General features: G+C 41.3%; 4 protein-coding genes and 1 long non-coding RNA gene across 7 annotated transcripts; all 5 read right to left on the reverse strand.

Annotated features, from left to right (window-relative positions):
- Window positions 1-432: 432 nt before the first annotated feature.
- LOC125316134 (protein TPX2-like) lies at window positions 433-2,336 on the reverse strand. Of its 2 annotated transcripts, none has more exons than XM_048283483.1 (7): window positions 2,093-2,336; window positions 1,920-1,985; window positions 1,298-1,342; window positions 1,128-1,217; window positions 919-978; window positions 735-829; window positions 433-547 (listed from the first exon to the last, which is right to left on the reverse strand). In XM_048283483.1, exons 1-7 carry the CDS (start codon window positions 2,123-2,125, stop codon window positions 520-522), a joined length of 417 nt encoding a protein of 138 aa, XP_048139440.1. In that variant the 5' UTR covers window positions 2,126-2,336; the 3' UTR covers window positions 433-519. The 2 variants fall into 2 exon arrangements, with proteins under 2 accessions (XP_048139440.1, XP_048139439.1); XM_048283482.1 differs by having other exon boundaries at window positions 441-547; window positions 1,128-1,226; window positions 2,093-2,314.
- A 1,646-nt stretch (window positions 2,337-3,982) lies between these two features.
- Window positions 3,983-7,027, reverse strand: LOC125316132 (cytochrome c oxidase assembly protein COX11, mitochondrial-like). Its single transcript, XM_048283475.1, has 7 exons — window positions 6,314-7,027; window positions 5,733-6,093; window positions 5,572-5,624; window positions 4,956-5,028; window positions 4,752-4,856; window positions 4,442-4,522; window positions 3,983-4,346 (listed from the first exon to the last, which is right to left on the reverse strand). The coding sequence occupies exons 1-7, from the start codon at window positions 6,391-6,393 to the stop codon at window positions 4,245-4,247; spliced, it is 855 nt and encodes a 284-aa protein (XP_048139432.1). The 5' UTR covers window positions 6,394-7,027; the 3' UTR covers window positions 3,983-4,244.
- Window positions 7,028-7,155: 128 nt separating this feature from the next.
- Window positions 7,156-7,967, reverse strand: LOC115731689. The gene is made up of 3 exons (XR_004014270.2): window positions 7,856-7,967; window positions 7,559-7,658; window positions 7,156-7,229 (listed from the first exon to the last, which is right to left on the reverse strand). It is a non-coding gene; the product is annotated as an uncharacterized LOC115731689 (long non-coding RNA).
- Window positions 7,968-10,916: 2,949 nt separating this feature from the next.
- On the reverse strand, window positions 10,917-13,123 carry LOC125316135 (protein TPX2-like). 2 transcript variants are annotated; one of them, XM_048283485.1, is made up of 7 exons: window positions 12,871-13,123; window positions 12,698-12,763; window positions 12,076-12,120; window positions 11,906-11,995; window positions 11,697-11,756; window positions 11,513-11,607; window positions 10,917-11,325 (listed from the first exon to the last, which is right to left on the reverse strand). In XM_048283485.1, the coding sequence occupies exons 1-7, from the start codon at window positions 12,901-12,903 to the stop codon at window positions 11,298-11,300; spliced, it is 417 nt and encodes a 138-aa protein (XP_048139442.1). In that variant the 5' UTR covers window positions 12,904-13,123; the 3' UTR covers window positions 10,917-11,297. The 2 variants fall into 2 exon arrangements, with proteins under 2 accessions (XP_048139442.1, XP_048139441.1); XM_048283484.1 differs by having other exon boundaries at window positions 11,906-12,004; window positions 12,871-13,113.
- A 1,749-nt stretch (window positions 13,124-14,872) lies between these two features.
- On the reverse strand, window positions 14,873-18,268 carry LOC125316133 (cytochrome c oxidase assembly protein COX11, mitochondrial-like). The gene is made up of 8 exons (XM_048283476.1): window positions 18,105-18,268; window positions 17,079-17,171; window positions 16,495-16,855; window positions 16,334-16,386; window positions 15,718-15,790; window positions 15,514-15,618; window positions 15,204-15,284; window positions 14,873-15,108 (listed from the first exon to the last, which is right to left on the reverse strand). The coding sequence occupies exons 2-8, from the start codon at window positions 17,156-17,158 to the stop codon at window positions 15,007-15,009; spliced, it is 855 nt and encodes a 284-aa protein (XP_048139433.1). The 5' UTR covers window positions 17,159-17,171; window positions 18,105-18,268; the 3' UTR covers window positions 14,873-15,006.
- Between the last annotated feature and the right edge of the window lie 4,347 nt (window positions 18,269-22,615).

Here is a 22,615-nt window from a genome sequence, read left to right on the forward strand (position 1 = left end):
CTACTTTGCCCAATTTATTTCTCTTGAAACCTATTTTCGTTTTGGTCAAGGAGATGAATATAACTAACAGCAATCACGGTACCGTCCACCTCAGTGTCCTAATCTGCTGCTGTTTGATCCTTGGTCTGAAGGATGACATTTATGAAGCAAATCCCATATGATACAGACTTATTTTGACTGTAACGAGTCATCTCTCTCTCTCTGACTCTTTCTCACCAAAATGCTTCTATGGTACACTTGCAAACCATATAAACTAAGCTCTTGAAAACCCTCCGGGGAAAACCCGCGACGCAGGGGGAGCAAATGGCTTATTTGCACTCAAGAGGAAGAAACAAAAGGTGGGTGGTGGAAACCTGAGGCTGTCTCTCTAATGACTAGCTTAATGAAAAAAGATGCCGCACACGTTGTCTGTCACTTGATGGGCTTGAAGGGTGACAATGCTGATGGAAGCTGTAGAGCTGATGGGTGCAATACATGCAGGTCCAGCATTTGCTGCTCAACATCCGGAATGCCGGCTCTCTAGGGATGGTCAAGGGGCCTGCTCGATCTGCCACGACAAGAACCCGGTTAAGAATTTAGTCACTGCTCTCCAAGTAACTGTTAGTGTCTAGGCCCGCTCTGCGTGTTTTAGAGAGAGCGATCCTATTTATTCTTTCTGAAGCTCGTGCTTCTCGAGACCGATCACATTCGCATGACAACGTGAATCCAGATTTGGGCAAGATCTGAAATTTTACCTCTGTGGGTAGAAGGGCCTGTCGAACAAAGGCATTAACTGGGCTCTGGGAATCATCTCTTTTCTCAGCAGCCGTATCTCTTCCTCTTCGATCATCTGCTAATTGATAAATTCACATTAGAAATGGAAGTGCATTTCATGAAGATCTGGAGCTTGTCAGATACCATCTCAATTCCTTTCTACACCTTTTGCAACTTCTCTTCGTGTTTCTTCTGTTTCTCCATGAGATACAGCTTGGTCGCAACCTGCTTGTGGTGCCCCATTAGAAAACTTAAAGAGAACGACTTACTCAATTGAAATCTTTATTCTATTGATCAAGAGTCCTAATCGACTTCCACTTGATACACACACTACATGCGCTTGATGTCGTGGTGGATGAACAATGAAGACTCACCGAGTAATTGAACATCGCACGTTTGGCAGCTCTCTGTTGTGTGTGGAGTTTCACATCTACAGGCTTGGTATTTTCTTTTGCGGAAGGCTTTTGAGTAGCCTAAAGAGGAACATGCAGCTTTGTTGATTGAGAGACATAGAGAGAGTTGAAATGCAGAAAAGAGATTTTACCTTTGATTTATCAGCAGAAAGTTGCTCTTTGACTTCATCCTTTGCCTGTGGATATAAAGTAATACTTTGATCAGTTTGTTCTCTTCTTTCAGTAAGCTGGGCGACTGAAAGCTAGCAAAGAGAGTTATGATGAATGATGACTCTAAGATATAGCAAAACATCAATTTCTTAAAGGAGGTGGACACCGGACAGGCTCAGAATATCCTCGAAGCACATCAAGAGGCGGACTCAATAAACATAAAAAGAGAAAGTGAGCATTGAGCACTCAATTTTTACTGTTCATGTCTGCTCGCAAACTACTTGGCATTGTAAAGCAGATCTCTTATGTCGATTATCTGGAACAGATTGGAGAAATATGACTTGCAATATGGTATGTCATCCTGACATAATAAGTGTGGCAGTGTCGTCTGTGTCTTCCGGCAAGCAGTAAATGATCAAACAATTAATCGAAAGGTCAACTTAGACTGGAAGACCGTGTGTGTAGTGCTGTCATAGTTTATACGCAACTAGGCTTCCCTGCCGCACACGCTTTTCGCGCGGAGTCAGGCAGTGGATGCTACCCGAGTATGTCCCTGAAAGACAGAACTTGCCCTTTGAGAAGTGTAGATTCATTTTTACTCACCATTCCTCTGGCACTGGCAGCGGAGCTCCAAGGAAGAGCAGACTCCGAGCCTACCTTCACAAATTTCTTAGTATCGCCAAAACAAAGAGGAAAGCCAATCAGTATTGGCATCGGCTATAGAGCGTTTAAATAATCAGGACAAGAAAAGGGACATGACAGCAAATAACCACAACCTTAAGTGCAGATTGGGCATGTGGTTTCTCCATGTGCTTAGCTTGGATGTGACTGAGATGCGAGGGAATCAGAGTGAAATATATAGAGGAGAGGCCTGGAGGAAGTTTGGAGATTGGTACTTGTCCTGGAGGAGCTCATTCATGTCTGTTGCCATATCACCAGCATTCTTCAGGAATTTGCAGTGCCTTTCATTTCCACCAACCTGTCTGATTGAATCTCCCTCTCAACATATACTCTTCTTATCAGTTGCTTCAGATCTCCACTTGTCTTTTTGTTCTGCTTTTTGAAGTTAAAGTTTTCACAGCTAGCTCCCCGAATCAGAACTCCGTCTCATTGAATTTTTACTTTCCATTTGAACAACGTACTAAATGCGCGATAACAAATTGTATTCGCAATGCATCTGGAACTATTTTCAAGTTGATTATGCAGGGGTGAGGCGTGAGACCAAGTTATGTAGTAAATACTATTGAGATAATCAGTACAGTTGTTTAATAAGTACCCCTGAAGCACTCGTTAACAAATTATTTATGCTACTTTAGATGACTAGGAACTCTACCTTCAATGGGTAAACTCCAGTTAGATGATACGACTCTTCACTAACCCCACAGACCAGATAAGATGCGAGCCGAAGCATGGGCGAGTGGCTCAAACATGAACTTGTTTGCAATTGGAATACAAAAGCTCACGGGACGGGGTAACCTTTCGTATACTGGCCATGGCGACCGTTCTGCATCTCTAGCTTTACGCATCCACGATGTTTTATGACAATCGCGCGAATCGGTAGAGCACGAACAAAAATCCGAGTCAAGTTATGCCGACTGCGATCTGCACTAATTGCAGCCATGACACTGGTCCAAAGAAGCGAAAGTTTGAACCACATGTCGTTTACATATCCGGTTCTCAAAGATTTCTTGATGGAGCCGTTATCCAACCGTGAAACGCATAAGATGACTGAGGGAAGGGCTGGTCTGGAGTGTCCCTTTTTGGCTTTTACTATGAAATGGGATAAGAAGAGGCGTGTCTATTTCTAGTTAGGTCGAGAATCGAAAAATTAACCAACTGATATAGTGCCGTGTATGCTTCCTTTTGAAGTTTGGGGACTCCCAAGTTTCCTTTAATGCAAGATGGGGAAAGCTTAAGTAGTTTTTTATGTGATAATGATGATCAAAGACAACTCTCTTCATTCACAATAGAATTGTCAATGTTTTGTCTTGGATCTCACGACTGTTTGTCAAATTGAGGGAAATCTTCTATCAAGGTTTTCCGTTTGTGGAAATCGCTTTATGCAGGTTGCTTTTCCAACAAGGAACAAGGACGTATGGATGTAACACTCATTTAACTTCCTGGGCGACCAGGCTGGGTTGGCACCATATTTTTCTTTCATGATCTTAAAGATCCATAATCTCCTGGAAGCATCTCAAGAGACCAAGATTAGTCCATCGCAAAAACTGCGCTTGTATAGACATAGTCGAATAGTCACACGACTCGAGATTAGCATAGAACAATGCAGAACAAAACTGTGGAGGTCGATTGAGAAGGATCCAGCTAATTGAAATAGGAAAATTCCTTGTTTTGAGACCATGCAAAATTACGAGGATCATCAATCCCAACACTAAAAAATTTTATAAAGTGGTCTACCATGTGGTCATGGATTTGCTTCTTTCGCAGTCTACTCATTTATCAATAGTATCCAAGGACAATGCTGCTGTAGAGAATTTGTGTTGTCAATATCTTCAATACATATTCCCAAATTTTGTGTCAATCGTAATTGACCTTCAGGCTGGAGGATAGGGTTCTATGTTCCAGAAAGTCAAGTACAAGCACTAGCTCTTTTTCTACCACTTGGAAAAACAATATGAGACGGCATGTCATGTCCGATAACACTAAAATCGCATTCCGAAACATGAAAGTCAACCTTGTTATTGTAGCTCTTTTGGTAAGAAGAATGCCAGCGACAATGTTGGTTCCACGTTAACTCCGCAGTGAATCCACAGATTGCCGGTGGGGGTACAACATTCATGTTTTACAATAGATTATGCCAGTCCAAGCTTAAAGCCAGTCTACTTGGCATTCTCTAAATCAGCTAGCTGCCTTTTGTCGAAGTAACTGCCGTCCAAAACTTTGTCAAGTTTTGCTGTAAACACAAGTCAATCAGTCCTCAGATACCTTGAAAAATGTATATGACAAAACCAAGTTATTGATGCCATCCATTCTAGGATCGGTTTCAAACTCAGGGTCGATGTAAAAAAACACCTGCATATATGAGAACGCATCCACTGTTAAAAATTTGTATTGTCTCTAAAGTCCATCTTAGAAAAGTATCAGAAGACCAGGAATATCATACTTACAGGCATATCAATTTGTTCTCCCGGAAGTAGCCGCTGCTCTTCAAAGCAAAAGCACTGTATTTTGTTGAAATAAACTGCCGCCTGCAACACATTAGACAAATTTAGCCAGAACAAACCTCAATTGTCAAGGGTAAAGCAACCTTGATGGACATGCTCTCACACTTAAGTTGTCTGCTGGATGAATCACCCCAATGAGCAAAGTATTAACAGATTTAGAGATAATGATGCACATTCACAGATGGCTCGTATTAGTCGAAAAAGTACATGAAGCGTCCATTTTATTGGGGCAATGAATGTTGGCCAGCAGTACCTTCATGGGAGTAACATTGTATGTGGAAACGCCAGTTATTGGTGCTGAACTGCGATTTTCAGCAGTATAAAATGCAAGAGCACTTTCTCCAGGCTTGACCCTTACCTGCAAAAATAAGTCAAGAATGTTGCCTCTGTCCCTTTGATATGGGCAAACAACTTATGAGAACAGAGCATCCTAGGCAATGATCTTGAAATGAAAAACCTCTCTTTGGGTGGGAGTAAACTTCCATGGCATCCCATCAGCCACATCAGCATTAAACTGCACCGCAATCTCCCTGTGGCAAAATCCGTATTCTCAAAATAAGCAATACACTAAGAATAGACTGAAAAATTAAATAAATAATAAAAACCTCTATGTGCATCTAAAAACAGTATTGGAGTAAGTAAACTAGCTATTGGTATGTAATTTCTCATCCATTATGCCGACAGAATGATCAGAAGGACAATATCTCCCGCCCTCACTCCCTTTTTCTTCCTCTGATGATGAGGAAGCCTACCTCGGAAACCATAAAATGATCTTAAAAACACAAACCGCCCTAAAAACCTCCCTCCCTTTCTTTTTCTTCCTCCAATGATGAGGAAGCCTACCCCGGAGACCATAAAATGATCTTAAAAACCACAATGCCTTATATAACTTGTTTCAAGAAAAAGTATTTCCTGAAACCCAGCCAAGTATCCTACCAGCAAGAATCAGAAACTGAAATGCTATGCGAAATGATAAACAGGCTCTCTGGCACAACAAAGATCACTAGAAACCACCCTGAGGTAGAAGCAACTTTCGCAATCACCAAGCAGAACACTCAACAATAGACCCATACCTTGTGGTGACAGTCCCATCATTAGCATGTCGGGCAATTTTTTCTTCGACAGTCTAAACATAGCAGAGTCAATTCATGATCAGCCAGAGTTGTCAAAAGAAATATAAACTAAAAATACAGAGTACATCATGCAATGAACAAATGAAAAGCTCAAATCTGACCTCACGTCGTTGAATAGTGCCACCATACCCAGTAGCCTGACAGAATCTCCTATACAAAGGTACAGCCGCATAACTACCTCCCACCATTGCGAGGACCAGAGCTGTCAGGTATAGAAGCATTTTTCGAGATTTTTGTTCTGTGGAAGAAGCATGCGAGGCATAGTAGCGATGGGTACTGAATATAGAACTGGATTTCCTACTATATACAGAACCATTTGGAAACTCATAAGACTTGTTAGTTGACCAGGTACTAAATCTGCATCTTCGTACTAAGCACCGTACATCGCTAACAGAAGGTCGCCCACATCCAGAGACAGATCGTGCATGACAGAAACCTAGCCCAGGAATCCCATGTTTGAACCTATACAACAATCGCAATTTGCAATCAATAGGGAATGGAATGATAATGATGATGATGATGATGATAAGCAGAGTCTTGAAGTTAGTCCTCTTTTTCCTTTTGCTCATGGAAAGGTTGGCAAATTTGTAATTCAGCAATTATGAAAAGTTTTCTGACATGTTCATCACACAAGTGGCTAAAATATGCTGATTCAAAAGTTCTGCAGTAGGGGTATACTTACTGAGAACCAAGAGGTGAATGCGGTATCTTAACAAGGTTTGCGGACAGAAGATATCTTCTACTAAGCTTTGACAATGACATGTTTAGGAGAGACTAGAACCGAATAAAAGAGGCAGTAAGTGACATATGAAAAAAGGACTCAGAAAGGAAAGAAAAGAAAGAAAGATCATCAAAATTTAAATTCCATTAAAGTACTCCATGGCAAAAGGAAAAACAAGAATAGTTGCACAAAAAAGTTAACCATGTCTCTGATTTCTTCAGTTTCATTGTTCGGTAGGTTAGTACGACACCACTTTGCGTTAGAAAGCCCACCCACAATGGACGGATCTGAACGCAAGCCTTCGAAACTGACATTGAATGACCTCAAATTGAAGGATACTAACACGTTCAAACAGACAGCTTTAGCCCATCGTCTATTTGTTTTAAGCGGATGCCAAACCAAATGGATGAACAATAGTCTCACTGAGATGGCATAAAAGCCCTCTTTTTATCTCGTGGATGCTTCCCAAACTCAAGCAACAACCGCAAATAAACAAAGGAACGAAACCCTCCAAAAGGTTCAGTCCGCCCAGAGAAATCAGCACAAGACAACTTCAAGCAATTTCCGGTATGGGCTTCATTTTGATTCTTTCAATGCATTTCCAGCACAAGCCAACCACAACCACCATATCAAAATTGACGAAATTCCAGAACTTCACTACAACATTCCCCTGGACGGGGACTAGGAGTCAATGAACCTCCGTGGATGGCATGTAACATGGGGGGGCATGTAATGGCATAGTAAGATATCAAAGAGACATTTATGCAATATCAAAGGGTTTGTACCTCCATAATTCTTTTTTATCTAATATGTGCCTCAACTTACACAAATGTCTACTTTTCTGCAACACGGTGTTACGCGGAATCACAAGTCCATACTGCAATATAGGATGAACCCAACTAGTATCAATGTGGGATACAATTACTGGGCAAAGAAAGCGTAAACAAGAAAGGGCATGCACCATAACAAATGTAGTCAAAAAAGAATTCTACAACACAAGCAAAAAGGAGACAGGAAACTAAGGAATTCCTACAACTACGCCCAAAAAAAAAATATGTTTTTTTCAATAAAACAGTGAAACTCGGAAAACCAAGATCCGCTGGACGAACATAACATCGATTTTAGAATCCGCCCAATTGAGCCTTTCATTAAAAACGACGGAAAGAAAAACCAACAATTTGAAGCAAGCAGCATATTTCAAATTACCTTCAAATCAATTTTCTCGACCACGAAAAGGAAACACCAAGCAAGTACGAAGCTCCATCTTCCCCCCAAAAAGTATTACGAAGAGCGAGCTCCAATTGTTCTAGGGAAAAGGTATATCAGAAGAACAACATATGAAGAATCTATCATGCCCATGAGGGCATTCCAAAACTTGAGTGGAAAACAGCAAAATTCGTCAAACTACTCAAATTACGACCAATCAAGCGGACTTCCACAGGCGGGTTGGAGAAACGGGTGAAACTAATGCGCAAAGAGAGAGGAAGAGCAGCGAGTACATACCGATTAGAATCAAATGAAACGCTCGATCGATTGAGAGATACGCAGGAAGAGAAGTATACAAAACCCTAGAAATGAGCTCGCACTGCATTAGAATTTATCTTTGCAAGTTTGGAGCGAACCGCACGATGAGCCTTATAAACCGACCGGTCCGGTCTTGGATGACTTTAGTTTAGGATCGTACCTACCACTATCCGGCCCAACCAGCACAAGAAGAAATTATTCTGAATCTTAATAAAATTTATGAATGGGTGCAAACAAATTAAAACGATCTTGAATATTAACATTAATGTTTTGGGAGTAAATGAAACACTAGAAATTTTAAAGTCTTTCAGGACACTAAAGCGAATTGGACAATGACTCGGTTATCAAATCGAATGATTCGGCCTTAAATTTCAAAAAGTATTTAGGGAAACTTTTTTTAGACTATTCAGCCCAAATAAAGAAATTATTTTTAAATTGGTCTTTCGGGACCTTAAAGCGGACCGGACAGTGACTCGGTTATCGAACCGAATGATTCGGCCGTAAATTTTAAAGAGTATTTAGGGAAACTTTCTTTTTTTATTACTGTTCAGCCCAAATAAAGAAATTATTCTTTAGCTAGTCTTTCGAGACATTAGAGCAAGCCGGACAGTGACTCAATTATCAATCCAAGCTGCCCAGCCACAATTTCAAGGATGAGTATGAGAAATTGCTTATGACTATCCGGGAGTGTTAATGCGCGGATCGGGGTTGGGTATATACACGATACTTGATACAACCCAGAACTAAATGACACCGAGCTCTAACTCGTTCCAATATCGAATTATATATGTCTGAAATCTTCAGGTCGGACCGATCGGGTTACGTTTTTTTTTTTTTTTAAATCTCCCAATTTGAATTGGACCTAACACTACCATCCACAGCCGCAACTATTGGGGTCAAGTTTGAGTTGGACCTAACACTTACATTGGCCTGGACAAACAAGCTCAAAGTCTCTCTTTCTTATTGGCGTGACCATCCACTTCTTCCTGATCACAATCATCATGAACCTCTTCATCGTCCTCCAAGTTCAAAACATCCAAAAAAGAGGTTGCTCAAAATGTCATTATTCTTGTTATTGTGCGGAATCAACCCATACTCATCCTCGAAGCTCAAATCGACCCTGCCATCGTTCTCCGACATTTCATATCACCGTAGGGCTTCACCACGATGCCGGACTCCACAATCTCCACCGATGACAACTCCACGATTTCAGGTTTTTGTGGTTTTTTTTTTTTTTTTGCCCTCGCATCCTCTATCCCAACAATCCACGATCTCCACCGATGACAACCGCCGAGTTGGAGTTGTCATCGGTGGAGATTGTGGAGTCCGACTTGACCTGGTTCAAAGAGGAGAGTTGGGGCATCGATTGCGGAAGTTAGAGTCGGGGCTCGTGCTTTTCAAATTAGAGAGAGGAGGGTGTGATCGATGGAGGTTAAGGATCGTATTTTTCAAATCGAAAGAATTTCAACAACATTCGACCCTAATGGTCAGAAAACCCAGCATTCGACCCTTCCTCGAAGACAACCATGGCCCAACCCTAAAATACCCTAAACTCGGCGTGGGCTTTTTTGACAGCCCCAGGACTATCTAGCCCATATAAAAAAGTTTGTGAATGAATTCAAAGAAATTGACTTTGAATGTTAACATTAATATGATATTTTAAGTCAATGAAACACTAGGAACTCCTATTTCGAGCTCGTGCTCATGCTTGCGTTAGAATTTTTCTGGCTAGTTTCCTAATACATCGGAGCTAATCGGGAAGTAACACAATTATCAAACCTGATCGTCCAGCGACAAATTTGGAGAGTAAGTTTTGGAAGTTGCTTATAACTATCGACAAAAAAATAAATAACCTATATTTTAAGAAAAGGTAGGAGTGAAATGGAATAAAGCCATGTTTGGTTCAGCATTTGGCCAAAGGTGTTTGAGAAAATGCAAATACCTTTGGGCTAAAGGCCTTTTTTTAAAATGCAAGTAGTGTTTGGTAAAGTGTATTTTAAAGACACATTTGGAAAGTAACTTTGATGTAAATGTTGTTTGGTGAAAAATGAACTTTGAAAAATATTTTTTCTTTTTGAAAAAAAAAAGCTGTGGCGACCTACGACCTATTGCGGCAACCGGTCGGCAACTAGTGGCGGCGGCGGCCAATGGGCGATGGCAATGGGTGGTGGCGGCAAGCGAAGGTGACAAAATTAAAATAATAAAAAAAATTAATTGCATTTTCCAAAAGGCCTTTAGCCCAAAGTACCTCTATAGGTACTTTGGGTTAAAGGACTTTGGAGAGCATTTGAGATACAATTACATCTCCTCAAAGTGAGCCAAAAAATGAACCAAATACCATTTGCATTTGGCCAAGGGATTTTAGAGCCATAATGCTTATTTTCAATCTTGAACCAAATAAGGCTTAAATTTAAACGACTTTAATTTTAACATTAATGTGACTTTGAATATTTTAGGTGCTAAGCATCAAGAAAAAAAATCAAATCTTAAGCACCGTTATGCTAGCAAAGTCCTTTAATAAAAATCAAATTTTAATCAAAAGACTGTTATATTAGCAAAGTTATTAAAAAAAAAAGGTCATTTCAAAGATTTCACTTTAGAATTTGATAGTCACCGGTGGTCAAGAATAAAAAATTCCAATTAGTATGGAAGAGTTAAAAAAGAAAAAAAAGCAAATTGCTTTCTAATATATGAATAAAGTTCCAGTTCATTCGGATACGAAACGAAAATGGCAATTCGTTATGAGCACAATACGATGTTACGGAGATAAAATGGCTTTCGTCATTCCAATGCCAATTCCAAATTCGATATCCATTCTATTCTTTGCTGTAATCTACGCTTACATTATTGATTCGGCATATTCATTCAAAGAATTTATTCAAGAAATGAGCAGTCTTATTTCCTACTTTGCCCGATTTATTTCTCTTGAAACCTATTTTCGTTTTGGTCATGGAGATGAATATAACTAACAGCAATCGCAGTACCGTCCACCTCAGTGTCCTAATCTGCTGCTGTTTGATCCTTGGTCTGAAGGATGTCATTTATGAAGCAAATCCCATATGATACAGACTTATTTTGACTGTAACGAGTCATCTCTCTCTCTCTGACTCTTTCTCACCAAAATGCTTCTATGGTACACTTGCAAACCATATAAACTAAGCTCTCGAAAACCCTCCGGGGAAAACCCGCGACGCAGGGGGAGCAAATGGCTTATTTGCACTCAAGAGGAAGAAACAAAAGGTGGGTGGTGGAAACCTGAGGCTGCCTCTCTAATGACTAGCTTAATGAAAAAAGATGCCGCACACGTTGTCTGTCACTTGATGGGCTTGAAGGGTGACAATGCTGATGGAAGCTGTAGAGCTGATGGGTGCAATACATGCAGGTCCAGCATTTGCTGCTCAACATCCGGAATGCCGGCTCTCTAGGGATGGTCAAGGGGCCTGCTCGATCTGCCACGACAAGAACCCGGTTAAGAATTTAGTCACTGCTCTCCAAGTAACTGTTAGTGTCTAGGCCCGCTCTGCGTGTTTTAGAGAGAGCGATCCTATTTATTCTTTCTGAAGCTCGTGCTTCTCGAGACCGATCACATTCGCATGACAACGTGCATCCAGATTTGGGCAAGATCTGAAATTTTACCTCTGTGGGTAGAAGGGCCTGTCGAACAAAGGCATTAACTGGGCTCTGGGAATCATCTCTTTTCTCAGCAGCCGTATCTCTTCCTCTTCGATCATCTGCTAATTGATAAATTCACATTAGAAATGGAAGTGCATTTCATGAAGATCTGGAACTTGTCAGATACCATCTCAATTCCTTTCTACACCTTTTGCAACTTCTCTTCGTGTTTCTTCTGTTTCTCCATGAGATACAGCTTGGTCGCAACCTGCTTGTGGTGCCCCATTAGAAAACTTAAAGAGAACGACTTACTCAATTGAAATCTTTATTCTATTGATCAAGAGTCCTAATCGACTTCCACTTGATACACACACTACATGCGCTTGATGTCGTGGTGGATGAACAATGAAGACTCACCGAGTAATTGAACATCGCACGTTTGGCAGCTCTCTGTTGTGTGTGGAGTTTCACATCTACAGGCTTGGTATTTTCTTTTGCGGAAGGCTTTTGAGTAGCCTAAAGAGGAACATGCAGCTTTGTTGATTGAGAGACATAGAGAGAGTTGAAATGCAGAAAAGAGATTTTACCTTTGATTTATCAGCAGAAAGTTGCTCTTTGACTTCATCCTTTGCCTGTGGATATAAAGTAATACTTTGATCAGTTTGTTCTCTTCTTTCAGTAAGCTGGGCGACTGAAAGCTAGCAAAGAGAGTTATGATGAATGATGACTCTAAGATATAGCAAAACATCAATTTCTTAAAGGAGGTGGACGCCGGACAGGCTCAGAATATCCTCGAAGCACATCAAGAGGCGGACTCAATAAACATAAAAAGAGAAAGTGAGCATTGAGCACTCAATTTTTACTGTTCATGTCTGCTCGCAAACTACTTGGCATTGTAAAGCAGATCTCTTATGTCGATTATCTGGAACAGATTGGAGAAATATGACTTGCAATATGGTATGTCATCCTGACATAATAAGTGTGGCAGCGTCGTCTGTGTCTTCCGGCAAGCAGTAAATGATCAAGCAATTAATCGAAAGGTCAACTTAGACTGGAAGACCGTGTGTGTAGTGCTGTCATAGTTTATACGCAACTAGGCTTCCCTGCCGCACACGCTTTTCGCGCGGAGTCAGGCAGTGGATGCTACCCGAGTATGTCCCTGAAAGACAGAACTTGCCCTTTGAGAAGTGTAGATTCATTTTTACTCACCATTCCTCTGGCACTGGCAGCGGAGCTCCAAGGAAGAACAGACTCCGAGCCTACCTTCACAAATTTCTTAGTATCGCCAAAACAAAGAGGAAAGCCAATCAGTATTGGCATCGGCTATAGAGCGTTTAAATAATCAGGACAAGAAAAGGGACATGACAGCAAATAACCAGAACCTTAAGTGCAGATTGGGCATGTGGTTTCTCCATGTGCTTAGCTTGGATGTGACTGAGATGCGAGGGAATCAGAGTGAAATATATAGAGGAGAGGCCTGGAGGAAGTTTGGAGATTGGTACTTGTCCTGGAGGAGCTCATTCATGTCTGTTGCCATATCACCAGCATTCTTCAGGAATTTGCAGTGCCTTTCATTTCCACCAACCTGTCTGATTGAATCTCCCTCTCAACATATACTCTTCTTATCAGTTGCTTCAGATCTCCACTTGTCTTTTTGTTCTGCTTTTTGAAGTTAAAGTTTTCACAGCTAGCTCCCCGAATCAGAACTCCGTCTCATTGAATTTTTAGTTTCCATTTGAACAACGTACTAAATGCGCGATAACAAATTGTATTCACAATGCATCTGGAACTATTTTCAAGTTGATTATGCAGGGGTGAGGCGTGAGACCAAGTTATGAAGTAAATACTATTGAGATAATCAGCACAGTTGTTTAATAAGTACCCCAGAAGCACTCGTTAACAAATTATTTATGCTACTTTAGATGACTAGGAACTCTACCTTCAATGGGTAAACTCCACTTAGATGATACGACTCTTCACTAACCCCACAGACCAGATAAGATGCGAGCCGAAGCATGGGTGAGTGGCTCAAACATGAACTTGTTTGCAATTGGAATACAAAAGCTCACGGGACGGGGTAACCTTTCGTATACTGGCCATGGCGACCGTTCTGCATCTCTAGCTTTACGCATCCACGATGTTTTATGACAATCGCGCGAATCGGTAGAGCACGAACAAAAATCCGAGTCAAGTTATGCCGACTGCGATCTGCACTAATTGCAGCCAAGACACTGGTCCAAAGAAGCGAAAGTTTGAACCACATGTCGTTTACACATCCGGTTCTCGAAGTTTTCTTGATGGAGCCGTTATCCAACCGTGAAACGCATAAGATGACTGAGGGAAGGGCTGGTCTGGAGTGTCCCTTTTTGGCTTTTACTATGAAATGGGATAAGAAGAGGCGTGTCTATTTCTAGTTAGGTCGAGAATCGAAAAATTAACCAACTGATATAGTGCCGTGCATGCTTCCTTTTGAAGTTTGGGGACCCCCAAGTTTCCTTTAATGCAAGATGGGGAAAGCTTAAGTAGTTTTTTATGTGATAATGATGATCAAAGACAACTCTCTTCATTCACAATAGAATTGTCAATGTTTTGTCTTGGATCTCACGCTTGTTTGTCAAATTGAGGGAAATCTTCTATCAAGGTTTTCCGTTTGTGGAAATCGCTTTATGCAGGTTGCTTTTCCAACAAGGAACAAGGATGTATGGTGCGAGCGTGATTGGCACTATGTTTTTCTTTCATGATCTTAAAGATCCATAATCTCCTGGAAGCATCTCAAGAGACTACGGTTAGTCCATCGCAAAAACTGCGCAAAAACTGCGCTTGTATAGACATAGTCGAATAGCCATATGACTCGAGATTAGCATAGAACAGTGCGGAACAAAACTGTGGAGGTCGATTGAGAAGGATCCGGCTAATTGAAATAGGAAAGTTCCTTGCTTTGAGACCATGCAAAATTACAAGGATCATCAATCCCAACACTTAAAAATTTTATAAAGTGGTCTACCATGTGGTCAAGGATTTGCTTCTTTGGCAGTCTACTCATTTATCAATAGTATCCTAGGACAATGCTGCTGTAGAGAATTTGTACTGTCAAGATCTTCAATACATATTCCCCGATTTTGTGTTAATCGTAATTGACCTTCAGGCTGGAGGATAGGGTTCTATGGTCCAGAAAGTCAAGTACAAGCACTAGCTCTTTTTCTACCACTTGGAAAAACAATATGAGACAGCATGTCATGTCCGATAACACTAAAACCGCATTCCCAAACATGAAAGTCAACCTTGTTATTGTAGCTCTTTTGGTAAGAAGAATGCCGGAGACAATGTTGGTTCCACGTTAACTCCGCAGTGAATCCACAGATTGCCGGTGGGGGTGCAAACTTTCATGTTTTACAATAGATTATGCCAGTCCAAGCTTAAAGCCAGTCTACTTGGCATTCTCTAAATCAGCTAGCTGCCTTTTGTCGAAGTAACTGCCGTCCAAAACTTCGTCAAGTTTTTCTGTAAACACAAGTCAATCAGTCCTCAGATACCTTGAAAAATGTATATGACAAAACCAAGTTATTGATGCCATCCATTCTAGGATCGGTTTCAAACTCAGGGTCGATGTAAAAAAACACCTGCATATATGAGAACGCATCCACTGTTAAAAATTTGTATTGTCTCTAAAGTCCATCTTAGCAAAGTATCAGAAGACCAGGAACATCAAACTTACAGGCATATCAATTTGTTCTCCTGGAAGTAGCCGCTGCTCTTCAAAGCAAAAGCACTGTATTTTGTTGAAATAAACTGCTGCCTGCAACACGTTAGACGAATTTAGTCAGAATAAACCTCAATTGTCAAGGGTAAAGCAATCTTGACGGACATGCTCTCTCACTTAAGTTGTCTGCTGGATGAATCACCCCAATGAGCAAAGTATTAACAGATTTAGAGATAATGATGCACATTCACAGATGGCTCGTATTAGTCGAAAAAGTACATGAAGCGTCCATTTTATTGGGGCAATGAATGTTGGGCAGCAGTACCTTCATGGGAGTAACATTGTATGTGGAAACGCCAGTTATTGGTACTGAACTGCGATTTTCAGCAGTATAAAATGCAAGAGCACTTTCTCCAGGCTTGACCCTTACCTGCAAAAATAAGTCAAGAATGTTGCCTCTGTCCCTTTGATATAGGCAAACAACTTATGAGAACAGAGCATCCTAGGCAATGATCTTGAAATGAAAAACCTCTCTTTGGGTGGGAGTAAACTTCCATGGCATCCCATCAGCCACATCAGCATTAAACTGCACCGCAATCTCCCTGTGGCAAAATCCGTATTCCCAAAATAAGCAATACACTAAGAATAGACTGAAAAATTAAACAAATAATAAAAACCTCTATGTGCATCTAAAAACAGTATTGGAGTAAGTAAACTAGCTCTTAGTATGTAATTTCTCATCCATTATGCCAACAGAATGATCAGAAGGACAATATCTCCCGCCCTCACTCTCTTTTTCTTCCTCTGATGATGAGGAAGCCTACCTCGGAAACCATAAAATGATCTTAAAAACACAAACCACCTTAAAAACCTCCCTCCCTTTCTTTTTCTTCCTCTAATGATGAGGAAGCCTACCCTGGAGACCATAAAATGATCTTAAAAACCACAATGCCTTATATAACTTGTTTCAAGAAAAAGTATTTCCTGAAACCCAGCCAAGTATCCTACCAGCAAGAATCAGAAACTGAAATGCTATGCGAAATGATAAACAGGCTCTCTGGCACAACAAAGATCACGAGAAACCACCCTGAGGTAGAAGCAACTTTCGCAATCACCAAGCAGAACACTCAACAATAGACCCATACCTTGTGGAGACAGCCCCATCATTAGCATGTCGGGCAATTTTTTCTTCGACAGTCTAAACATAGCAGAGTCAATTCATGATCAGCCAGAGTTGTCAAAAGAAATATAAACTGAAAATACAGAGTACATCATACAATGAACAAATGAAAAGCTCAAATCTGACCTCACGTCGTTGAATAGTGCCACCATACCCAGTAACCTGACAGAATCTCCTATACAAAGGTACAGCCGCATAACTACTTCCCACCATTGCGAGGACCAGAGCTGTCAGGTATAGAAGCATTTTTCGAGATTTTTGTTCTGTGGAAGAAGCATGCGAGGCATAGTAGCGATGGGTACTGAATATAGAACTGGGTTTCCTACTATATACAGAACCATTTGGAAACTCATAAGACTTGTTAGTTGAACAGGTACTAAATCTGCATCTTCGTACTAAGCACCATATATCGCTAACTGAAGGTTGCCCATATCCAGAGACAGATCGTGCGTGACAGAAACCTAGCCCAGGAATCCCATGTTTGAACCTATACAACAATCACAATTTGCAATCAATAGGGAATAGAATGAGGATGATAATGATGAGGATGATGCTAAGCAGAGTCTTGAAGTTAGTCCTCTTTTTCCTTTTGCTCATGGAAAGGTTGTGAAATTTGTAATCCAGCAATTATGAAAAGTTTTCTGACATGTTCATCACACAAGCGGCTAAAATATGCTGATTCAAAAGTTCTGCAGTAGGGATATTCTTACTGAGAACCAAGAGGTGAATGCGGTATCTTAACAAGGTTTGCCGACAGAAGATATCTTCTACTAAGCTTTGACAGTGACATGTTTAGGAGAGACTAGAACCGAATAAAAGAGGCAGTAAGTGACATATGAAAAAAGGACCCAGAAAGCAAAGAAAAGAAAGAAAGATCAGATCATCAAAATTTAAATTCCACAAAAGTACTCCATGGCAAAAGGAAAAACAAGAATAGTTACACAAAAAAGTTAACCATGTCTCTGATTTCTTCAGTTTTATTGTTCAATAGGTTAGTACGATGCTGCTTTGCGTTAGGATGCCCACCAACAACAGATGGATCTGCATGCAAGCCTTCGAAAATGACATTGAATGACCTCAAATTGAAGGATACTAACATGTTCAAACAGACAGCTTTAGCCCATCGTCTATTTGTTTTAAGCGGATGCCAAACCAAATGGATGAACAATAGTCTCACTGAGATGGCATAAAAGCCCTCTTTTTATCTCGTGGATGCTTCCCAAGTCAGTCAAGCAACAACCGCAAATAAACAAAGGAACGAAACCCTCCAAATGGTTCGGTCCGCCCAGAGAAATCAGCACAAGACAACTTCAAGCAATTTCCGGTATGGGCTTCATTTTGATTCTTTCAATGCATTTCCAGCACAAGCCAACCACAACCACCATATCAAAATTTACGAAATTCCAGAACTTCACTACAACATTCCCCTGGACGGGGACTTGGAGTCAATGAACCTCCGTTCCAGTAAACACTGAACCCAGCAATTGCAGCAATTGGAAATGATCGAGTGAAACCACGAAATTGTGAGGCGTCAATCGTCTACAGAAGTAAATATCTAAGCCCAACACTCCTTCCTCGGGCTAACCTCAAAGAAGCACCGGAAGGGAGGACAGAACTTGATGTCAAATGGATTCAGGAAGCGCTACAGAAACTCGAAGAGAGAGAGAGAGAGAGAGAGCCAACAATGCACAATCATGAAGTGAACAGCTCGAGAAGTTCTGCAGACAAGCTCACCGCATCAACGAAGCTCGTCAACCAAACGCTGGGGGCTCTAGCACTCGGAAACAGAACGCGCGGAGGAAAGTGAGACAACGAAGCGAGATTATGATTCGTGCTCTTCGACTTGGAGGAAGACGAGAGGAACACTTAACCGAGATTACTCAATTGCTAAGGTTTAATCCAAGCACTCTGCTAAAAACCAGAATTGGGCTTTGGAAGTTAGTCGTTGATCCAAGGCTTTTCTACTGGGCCCAAAGTACCCGTCCTCATGGGCTTGATGTCGTCTCGTGTCGACACGTGGCAATCCATGATTGGCCTATGTCTCCTCGACTCGTGATAGTCGATTTGCCCTCGATTTCTACGTCAAGATTGCCACGTGGTTCCTGTCAATAATCCTTTCGATTCTGCCAACAAGAGTACCCCATCAATTCACTACTCAAAGGGGAAATTTTGATTTTTGAAGGGCTGTAGAGATCGCGGGAGTGATGAATGCGTGACGTCAAAAGTTCTCAAAAATATATTTTTTTTGAAATTCCAATTCGTAATTTTTAACTCTATTTTCACATGAAGTACTTCGAAGTCTTTCCAAATGTAAAAGTAGTAAAGTCCAAATCGGTCTACACAATGAAGTTTAAAAATTTGTCGTGCCGATGAAAGCATCCTACACCTTGAGTGTAGAACAGCAAATCTGTCAAATTACTCAAATTTTATCAAGACCAATAAGTGAATTTTGGCTAGCGTGTTCGAGAAAGGAGTGAATTCTTTATCATATAAATGTGCAAAGAGGGAGGAAGAAAACTCAGCATGTACTAAATGAATCGGATGACTTAGTTAATGAAGGGGTGAGCGATTTTCGGTTCAGTCCAATTTCCCTCAAGAACCGAAAATCGGACCGATAGCTCCGATTCCCAATTTTCGGAACAAAGGATCAAACCAATCGATCCCGGTTCCTCGACGGTCCAATGGAACCGATAATTAGGGACCATTTGAAACACTACACATGATGAAACATTCAATCACGGATTAAATCAACTCTTTCTCGACTATAATTCAATGCTTCAATAAGGCATTTCACCAAAAGGTTTGTATGCGTCGTAGGGACTGGACTAGTCATGTAACTGAAGTGGCTTTTTGTACATAAACAGCACACATATAGCAAAATCATCATATATCACGAGCATTATTCGGCCCTATTAAGAACAGGGCAAGGCAAAATAGGTAAGGTTAGGGGTAGCAAAGTGGACCGCCATAATCGGGAATCGCCAGGATCGGACCGGACCGATGGGTTTGGTCCGGTTCTAGAGGTCATCGGTCCGGTCCTAGGTTCCTCAAAATAGAACTAGCGTTGAGGCGGCCCGGTTCCCGGTCCTACAATGGAACCAGACCGACAAATTTTTATTTTTATTTTTTAAATAGAAAATTTAATTAAAAAAATAACTCAATTCTGATTCTCTAAAAAAAAGATAGAAGGAAACCTAACGGTCATTTTTTAGGTTCTTGGTGTGGCCTGGTTACAATATTCTTCTATTGAGCATTGGTTTTCTTTATCTCATTTTCACGCGTGTATCTTTCTAGGTTTTCTTGCATGCCCGAACTATTCCGTGGATTTCCTATTTTTGTTTTCATTTTATTTTTTATTTTACCGGTTCCATTGGACCGCCCGGAAATCGGACCCGATCGGTGGTCAGGTCGGTCCACAATTTCAAGGACATTCTGTCCGGTCCACGATTTCCGAAATTGAGAACCGGTACCACGGGTCCGATCCACCGTTTTCGAGGGACCCGAACCAAGCTCAGCCCTAGGTACAGTAACATTACCTAGTTAAGGAAGAGTTTGGCCGTTAGGTTCGATACTAGTGAGGATAGGCATCGACGATGGAACGTCAAGTGAGATATGAACCTACTACTCTCTCGATCAAAAATAGGGGCGAATCGCACAATGAAAGGACGAGGAATGGCCATGGAGCGAGCTATGGGCATTAAACAGGTGAAGGCGAGGGAGAAGCGGAAGGAATCAATGACGAGGCGAACCGATGAGAGGTGAGAGGAACTAATGAGACGAGGGTGGTGATGAGCCCCGAACCCAAGGCTTAGGTCGAGCACAAGTTTTAGATTTGGTTTCAACACGGCTCGATTGGAGGTAAAATAGGGCTCGGCGGTGGTAGTAGGAAGAGTTTCGGTGATCGACGATTGTTAGCAACCCCAAGCGTGGAGGCGCCACTGTAGAGAGAAAGCAATTGTCGATGCAAGCAGAGCCCACACAAGCGATTTTGGTGCTCTTGATTTGAGCCACCGAGGCGAAAGAGGGCGAGGCGTGAGAGAGGGAAAGAGTGAAACAAGGCGATGGGAAGAAGAGGGTTGGAGGTGTGAAGTGTGAGATGTGAGGAGGAATACTTAAGAAATTTTAAAAATTAAAAATTAAAATCGATTGGTCTAGTCCTGTGCTTCTCAAATTGAGAACCGGACTACCTGACCACCGATTCTAATTTTAAGGACTGGAAATTGGACCGTCGCCTTATAAAATCGAAAATCGGATCACCGGTTTTAATCCCGTCCGGATTGTTCCCGTCTTGCTCACTCCAAGATTAATCAATGGAGAGAGATGAAGGGAAGTGAATGAACCCCTAGAACCTCAAATATTGAGATCATGGCTAGGCTTGCATTAAAAATTACATGGCCAGTCGTTTAGGACATTAAAATGAATTGAATAGTGACTCGATTATTATATTAGGTGATCTGGCCACAACTTTAGAGGGTGATCTTGAGAAATTGCTTATGACTATGTAGCCCAAATGAAACTCTATATTGTGATAAATTTTGTAATGATTTTAAATATTGACATTAATGTGATTTTGAATATTTGAAGGGCTCGATATTAAGTAAAATTCAATTCTTAATCACTCAAATATGTAGAAGGAAAAAACTAACGTGAAGTTCAATGCAATGATAGATTGACTCTTATTTGCCATTGCATTTGGTCGTCTGGATTTCTAGTTAGAATATGACTAGATATGATGAGAAATTATGTCCAAGATTTTGCTGGATAGTTGGTGAGTCACAGTATGGAAGTCAAATATTTTCATATCTTATAATGTCAATTATTTGATAGAAACCGCATATAGAACATGCACAAACAATATTGTAAGAATATCTCACAATTCACTACCAAAGAAAGGCAAATGCATAAATGGAGACAACCTCCATCAACCAATATGTGCAATGGGCATATAATGGCTATTACCTATCTCTACGGTGTCATTACCATCATAAGCAGTTAAAAATTGGAGATTTTCGATCTCCGGAGTGAGATAATGAGTAGCTCCGGTGTTGATGTACCAAATGTTGGGTGGGGTGGAGGTAGTGGCTACTACTGCTGCAAGTTTTTCCGGTGGATAGCGACCTTGATAGGTGTAGTCCATTCGGTGATAACAATCGATGGTAGTATGACTCATACGATCACAAATATGGCATTGTGAATGAACACCCAAATTTTGAAAATTTTGTTGACCTTGGGGCGATGGTTGTTGTTGCGCCGATCTAGAGAAGGTGGAAGACTGCTGGCGTAGAGGAAATGTACCACAAGATGGTGGAGGAAATGTACCTCGAGATGGTGTATGACCGCGGCCTTGAGAGAGTTGATGAGAGTTGTTGCGCTTGGAAGGCTTGGAAGTCACCAATGCAGTAAACTAAGTTGAAACCGTGGGCGGTGTATCTTCAGTCAAAGAGAGATCCTCACGGATTAACAATGCATAAAGTTCTTCAATAGACAAGGTCGACATCCGAGCGTGAATGCGAACCGAGGAACAAAATTAACGATATGATGGTGGTAGACCATTGAGGATATGAATAAGCAAATCATCCTCACTTAGGGGAGAGCCACAAGCTGCTAGTCGGTCAGAAATGACCTTAAATTGTTGGAGATAATCGGCCATTTATTGAGTGCCCTTCTTGAGTTGAGTAAGCATCTATTTAAGGGACATCACATGGGCGGGTGCTGTAGAGGCGTATCTATTATTGAGCAGATTCCATGCTTGCTTGGTAGATGTGAGTCCGACGACATATGAAAGAGCAAAGTCACTTAATATAGCATTGATCTAGGATAACTACAATTGGTTTTTTTTTTTTTTTTCAAACCAAGTTGGATATGTAAGATCATCAAGTGAAGGTGGAGGAAATAAACATCAACATGATGTATCAAGCGATGACCATGCAAAATAGGCGTGAACAAGAGTTTCCAAAGAAGATAGTTGGAGGCATTTGGTTTAATTGGGATGAGGCTGGAAATGTTTGAAATCACAATCGGTAGGGACTAAACCGGGGTATTGACAGTTAGAGGGGGCCATTTGGGCCCGTGGGCCCGGAACCGGCCCATTGACCGGGCCCACGGTTCCGGAATCGTGGGAACCGGTGGTTCCGGGCCGGTTCGGAACAGCGAAAAATTTAAAAAAAAAAAAAAAGGGCCCCGGGGGCAGAGAGCCGTTGGGCTCTCTGCCTCCCGGGCCCGCCACTACCCCCCCCCCCTCCCCGGG

This window comes from Rhodamnia argentea, chromosome 8, assembly GCF_020921035.1.
Source record: "Rhodamnia argentea isolate NSW1041297 chromosome 8, ASM2092103v1, whole genome shotgun sequence".
NCBI lineage: Eukaryota > Viridiplantae > Streptophyta > Magnoliopsida > Myrtales > Myrtaceae > Rhodamnia > Rhodamnia argentea.

Bases quoted from the DNA above. Each gene is read 5' to 3' on its own strand.
- LOC125316132 (XM_048283475.1), bottom strand. From the start codon at position 6,393: ATGTCATTGTCAAAGCTTAGTAGAAGATATCTTCTGTCCGCAAACCTT. The intron at 5,625-5,732 runs GTCAGATTTGAG...TGCTATGTTTAG, and splicing joins GCACTATTCAACGACGTGAG to ACTGTCGAAGAAAAAATTGC. The intron at 4,347-4,441 runs GTAAGTATGATA...TCATATATGCAG, and splicing joins GAGAACAAATTGATATGCCT to GTGTTTTTTTACATCGACCC.
- LOC125316133 (XM_048283476.1), bottom strand. From the start codon at position 17,158: ATGTCACTGTCAAAGCTTAGTAGAAGATATCTTCTGTCGGCAAACCTT. The intron at 16,856-17,078 runs GTAAGAATATCC...ATTGTTGTATAG, and splicing joins CATTCACCTCTTGGTTCTCA to GTTCAAACATGGGATTCCTG. The intron at 15,791-16,333 runs GTATGGGTCTAT...ATTTTGCCACAG, and splicing joins GATGGGGCTGTCTCCACAAG to GGAGATTGCGGTGCAGTTTA.
- LOC125316134 (XM_048283482.1), bottom strand. From the start codon at position 2,125: ATGGAGAAACCACATGCCCAATCTGCACTTAAG. The intron at 1,986-2,092 runs GTTGTGGTTATT...GGCGATACTAAG, and splicing joins ATGCCCAATCTGCACTTAAG to AAATTTGTGAAGGTAGGCTC. The intron at 1,227-1,297 runs GTAAAATCTCTT...GTTCCTCTTTAG, and splicing joins TTTCTGCTGATAAATCAAAG to GCTACTCAAAAGCCTTCCGC.
- LOC125316135 (XM_048283484.1), bottom strand. From the start codon at position 12,903: ATGGAGAAACCACATGCCCAATCTGCACTTAAG. The intron at 12,764-12,870 runs GTTCTGGTTATT...GGCGATACTAAG, and splicing joins ATGCCCAATCTGCACTTAAG to AAATTTGTGAAGGTAGGCTC. The intron at 11,326-11,512 runs GTAAAATTTCAG...TTGTCGTGGCAG, and splicing joins AGGCCCTTCTACCCACAGAG to ATCGAGCAGGCCCCTTGACC.